Source organism: Aptenodytes forsteri, unplaced genomic scaffold, assembly GCF_000699145.1.
Source record: "Aptenodytes forsteri isolate BGI_AS27 unplaced genomic scaffold, ASM69914v1 Scaffold69, whole genome shotgun sequence".
NCBI lineage: Eukaryota > Metazoa > Chordata > Aves > Sphenisciformes > Spheniscidae > Aptenodytes > Aptenodytes forsteri.
Genome location: NW_008795885.1, coordinates 3,716,184 through 3,721,432, shown reverse-complemented (window position 1 = coordinate 3,721,432; position 5,249 = coordinate 3,716,184). Strand labels below are relative to the sequence as shown.

Here is a 5,249-nt window from a genome sequence, read left to right as displayed (position 1 = left end):
CGTGAAAGTCAGTAGACATTACTTCGTGTGGGAACTTTGCTGTAATTGGGCTGTCAACTGGACAGGTAGATGTGTATAACATGCAGTCTGGCATTCACAGAGGGCGTTACGGCAAAGAAAGAGGTAAGAATTGCTACTCTTTTAAAATACCGACTTTTAACAGAACAGCAACAACCTGGTGTTCTGTCATCTGGGAAATTTAACATAGCTTCTGAGTTGAATTTGGGAATCTTTTCAGTTTCTCTAATTACCCTACGCTGTCCTATCTTGCACTGTGATCAGAAGTAATTTGAAACCTACTCTGAAGGACAGGATCCCTGCTAGTTTTAATAGCTCTGATGTTAGCATATGTTTGGTTTTAACTAACACAAAATTGTCAGTTACCAAAATGGTTAGCACTAAAATGAGATCCTCTGGCCTCAGCTCTTTTTGAGATAATCACATTTCCAGTACTTGGCTTCTTGTTATAGGGTTCTATCTCTGAGATAAATTTTCCCATCTGTTTTGTGCTCCCTGCTTAAAAATGAAAGAATACTTTAGATGCATGGGAAATTGAAATCCTAAGCAAGTCCAGTTCTTTGCATATGCTATTATTTTCAATTACCCAGCTGCAAACTTAGGACTTCATGTAAGTGACAGCGTTCAGACTTTTCCTTTTAATTGTTGCGTACGTGTATGTTTCATGTCATGTATCCTCATGTATGTTTGCTGTTGCTTAGTAAGTCTGCAATTTATAATAGGGCCCTCGTGATACAAATTTTTTTGTTGTAGAAACAAGGAAAGAGTCCTGATGAACCCTGAAACCTTACTAGGTTTCTAAAAGCCATCTAGCATAGCAAACATGAAGTGGTCTCCTAGTAACATCATTGCTTGATAGTGGGATGAATTTTATAAGTTTGGCTACTGGCCAGTAGCCCTAGGCATAGATTAAGAAATAAAATTGATCCCAAACCAGAGGAGTTATGCCTTATCTTTACACTGCAGCGTAACATAGCCTAGGAAAGCTCCCAGACTCTGTGCCAGAGCTGAAGCCATAAATTTTGTCCGGAGTGGCCAGGCCCCCTGGAGGCATTCAATAAGTGATTCAGAAAGTCTCTCAAATCTCACATTCAAAAAAAGCCCCCCAAACTGAAAGCAAAAGTAAAAGCCAATATTCAGTTTCAATTACAACTTTTGTATTGTATTCTAGGTGCTTGCTTGAAAGCAATTTGGTTTCTGTACTGACAAAGAAACTTCTAATATTTGAGCAGTCTTGTCAGGTGGCTTTAGAATTGTTTGTCACATGTTTACTGTTCATTTAGGGTAGGTGAAGACATACAGAATAGTGATTGGCATTCTGCTGATTTCTATCCTATGGTTAAATTCTGAAATACAACTTTCTTTTCCCTTGCTTTGCAGCACATGAGGGGGCCGTTAGGGGGGTAGCAGTGGATGGATTAAACCAGCTGGTAATCACAGCTGGTAGTGAAGGATTAATTAAATTTTGGAAATTCAAAACTAAAGATCTAGTTTATTCCACTGAGCTTTCTTCTTCTCCAAGTGGAATTCTGCTTCACAGAGACAGGTAAGAAACTGAAGCTATTTCATGTGCATATTGTTTTGCTGTAAGTATGTAAGTCTAGGATGGCAACCAGATATTCTAATAAAGTTTAAATTTCTGATGCTTTGAAATACAACTGACTACAACTGACAAAACAAAATGACTACAAGACATTTTACTAGACTGAAGGAATGTAATACTGTTTATCTGAGATTATCTCAGGATAAAAGATTTTTGAAGCAATGTTAGGATGTTTTTATTTTTTGTCTCTGAGTATTCGCTGTCATATGTGCTAATGATTCTTGGCAGTGGTATTCTGGGAATTGCCTTTGATGACTTCAGTATTAGTGTTTTGGATATAGAAACCAGGAAGATTGTCAGGACGTTTTCAGGACACCATGGACGGATTAATGACATGGTAATTATTAACTCATTTTCTGTAACAGGTGACATATACGAATACCTAATTCATTTTAAAGATGGTGGATTTCTCTGCATATATTAAGTCACTGAGTATTGTGTTCAGCTGTGAATAGTAAAGTTGTAGTTCAGCTCTACTGCAGTTTTGGCCATGTTAGTTTTCAAGTTAAAATGTATAGTGTCAATTTGAATGGCCATGTATTTTTACTGTGCTTTGGGATTTTACTATAACTTTGCAACAAGCTAATTTTGGGTTTAACAAAACAAAGCATTAGGAATAATGAAAACCATGTTGAGGAGCAAAATTGTGCAAGTCTTAACTGTATATATAGAAAAGATGAGCCAGGTAAATAAAAGGTGTAAACAGATCTGAGATTATGCAACGCACTGATAATTGCTTACGTTACACCTTGTATAATAGTGCTTTGTAGTGTTCATCGAAATAGTTTTTAGCTTCTGATTTAATTCTGAGTGCTAGTAAGTAAGTATTTATTTGATTTCTTCAGTTTTATGCTCAGTGGTTTTCATCATTAACGTAAAAGCGAGGACCAAAGTGCTTTTACTAACAGCCAGATGTAGCCTGTGTCATATATTTAAACCTGTTCTGAAATAGCTTCCATTTTTGTCCTTTTCTCACTTTCAGTGAGGCAGTGTCAGTTTTGTTTTATGGCTAGACCATTTCATCCTGGTGTTAGGGAGCAATCTGATCTTGAACTGTGTAAAACAGGACCTCCTGCAGGGACTGATTTTGTCAGTTGTGCCATTAAATTGACTATTTTATTTTAGACTTTCAGTCCTGATGGTCGTTGGCTAATAACTTCATCAATGGATTGTACCATTAAGACTTGGGACCTTCCCTCTGGATGGTGAGTCAGTTTAAAAACTTACAGCAAAAGTTTATTATAATGCCCTTTCTGTCTGTTAAGTGTCAAAAAGCCTTCCAGCTTGATTATCTGTCACCAGCCTGTACTGTAATATTTAAAGTTGTACTTGGAGTAACAACTCAGTACCCAGTATTTTAGTTGTGTGCAATGCTAGTGATATGTGCCTTTTTCTGGCTATACGGAATAACAATGTCCTGCAGATCTAATGATGAAACCTGGAGTTTTCATGTAGTGTGATGAGTGCTGCTTCCAGACAGAGAACAAATTTGCACTATAATCTAAATGGCAAGAGATTGCTTAAGGTGAATTGTTTTGTGATACGTTGAAGTATTCATAGAATCATAGAGTGGGTCGAGTTAGAAGTGACCTTCAAAGATCTAGTCCAACCCCCCTGCTATGGGCAGGGACATCTTTGAGTAGATCAGGTTGCTCAAAGCGCTGTCCAACCTGACCTTGAACATTTCCAGTGATGGGCCATCCACAACTTCTCTTGGCAACCTGTTCCAGTGTCTCACCACCCTCAACGTAAAAAATTTCTTCCTTATATCCAATCTAAACCTACGCCCTTTCAGTTCAAAACTATTGCCCCTTGTCCTGTCACTATTAAAAAGGCCCTATTAAAAAGTCTCTCAGTCTTTCTTATAAGCCCCCTTTAAGTATTGAAAGGCTGCAATAAGATCTCCCCAGAGCCTTCTATTCTCCAGGGTGGAGAACCCCAACTCTCTCAGCCTTTCTTCATAGGAAACGTGTTTCAGCCCTCTGATCATTTTCCTGGACCTGCTTTAACTTCGTGTCTATCTTGTGCTTGGGGCCTCAGAGTTGAATGCAGTACTTCAGCTGGTTTTGTAAATAGAAGCCTGTTCTCACTTACATTGATTTTAGCAACACAGTAAGGCTTTAGTTCAGTTATATTTTTCATTTGTGCATGCTTGCAACTGCCAAAAATATTCTTTTATGATCCACTGTGAGTAGTCTTCTTCCAGAAGGAAATTTAGCCAAGAAGTACACAAGTACACACAGTAAGTTCAGGAGCCCAGAAGAAAACAGGCTGAAAAGTAACTTTGAGTTCTGCCAGTGCTTTCTTTTAGCAGCACATCAGATAGATTTTTAGTAATTTAAAGTAGTGCTATGCAGTGTGTGGCTCTGGTCATACCTGGGACTGAATGGTTTCATTTGGATTGGTTATTTTTGTTGATGTAGTTTGGTAAATAATTTTGTATACTACAAAAGTTTTCATTTTACTATGAAAAGTGTGTTGAATCTCAACAAACAGTTGACCTATTCTTACATGATGAATGACACTAGTCTAAAATGGGACAGGATGGACAGTAACTGTCTTTTTTCCAGTGTAAATGGGAGGGAAATTAACACTCTGTTTGGACTTCCTCTTTCTAACTGTCTTTCCCTTCCAAAATGATATGCCTACAAAAAATTGTGACATTGATTATAAAACTTCAGAAATGTTACTTGTATCTTTCATTTCTTTAACAACACCTTGCAGTAAGAATCCATTCATACTGTTTTTTAAAAGTAATCTAACAGTAGTTCTTGTTTGCATGTAACACATAAGTAAATATTTTGTCTCTTCTCTCTAAGTAACTGCAAGAAGTTCTGGTCAAGCTGAAATCTAGGCAGGTGCATGACATGCCCTGTTTTTGAAAGTAATTAGGTTAAATTGTTCTTCCAGAATTTAAAGGAAAGGTTTACCCATACATATAGGCAGAAGAGTGTATTGAAAAGGAAGAACAGCTTTTAATAAAAAGCCAGATGTTTTATTTACTTCTACTGTGGTATATTAGCTCATAAATAGAAGAAATGAATTACAAACTGTGCATTCTAAAGACTCAGCTTTGATATTGTCCTTACAAAAGGATAGAAAACATGTTTTTAGATGACTCCTACGTTACGAAAAATACCAACTGACTTTAATAGATGTCATACCATTTACTTATTGAACATCTGTTTTTAGTTGGGAATGCTGCTTAACTGTCTTTACGTAATATAAGTATTCCTAGTGCATGTTTTTTATGTACGGCTTTTTGAGAATTGGGAAAAAATTACCAATTTCTGTAGAGAAAGTTGCATAATGGCAAGGTTCCTCCTTGTAAATTTTTCTTCCTGCAGTGCAGCTTGCATAGACAAATTAAGGAATCAAGGGTACAAGCTGACTGTAGTTTGGATGGAGTACTTGAGACAGAATGGTGTAAGAAATGTGTTGATATTGTGAGCTCAGCAATTTTATACTTTCCATTGTCTCACTTTTGCAGTTAGGCAGCAAGTGTAAAAGTGAATGCCTTCAGCCCCCAGGCAGGATTCATTTAGCAATTGCTGTACATTTTTGTGTAAAAATTACAAGTATGTCTCTCATTGTTCTATAGTGGATTGATTCCCCCCCCCCCCCCCCC

The 5,249-nt window shown here is 37.2% G+C and overlaps 1 protein-coding gene across 1 annotated transcript in view; it reads left to right on the top strand.

The window, feature by feature from the left end:
- Positions 1-5,249, top strand: part of WDR36 (WD repeat domain 36) — a 36,479-nt gene that overhangs the window by 20,201 nt on the left and 11,029 nt on the right. Inside the window, exons 13-16 of the mRNA XM_009284180.2 lie at positions 9-123; positions 1,399-1,564; positions 1,850-1,958; positions 2,747-2,826. Of these exons, the coding sequence (XP_009282455.2) occupies positions 9-123; positions 1,399-1,564; positions 1,850-1,958; positions 2,747-2,826 (470 nt within the window). The remainder of the gene's footprint in view (positions 1-8; positions 124-1,398; positions 1,565-1,849; positions 1,959-2,746; positions 2,827-5,249) is intronic.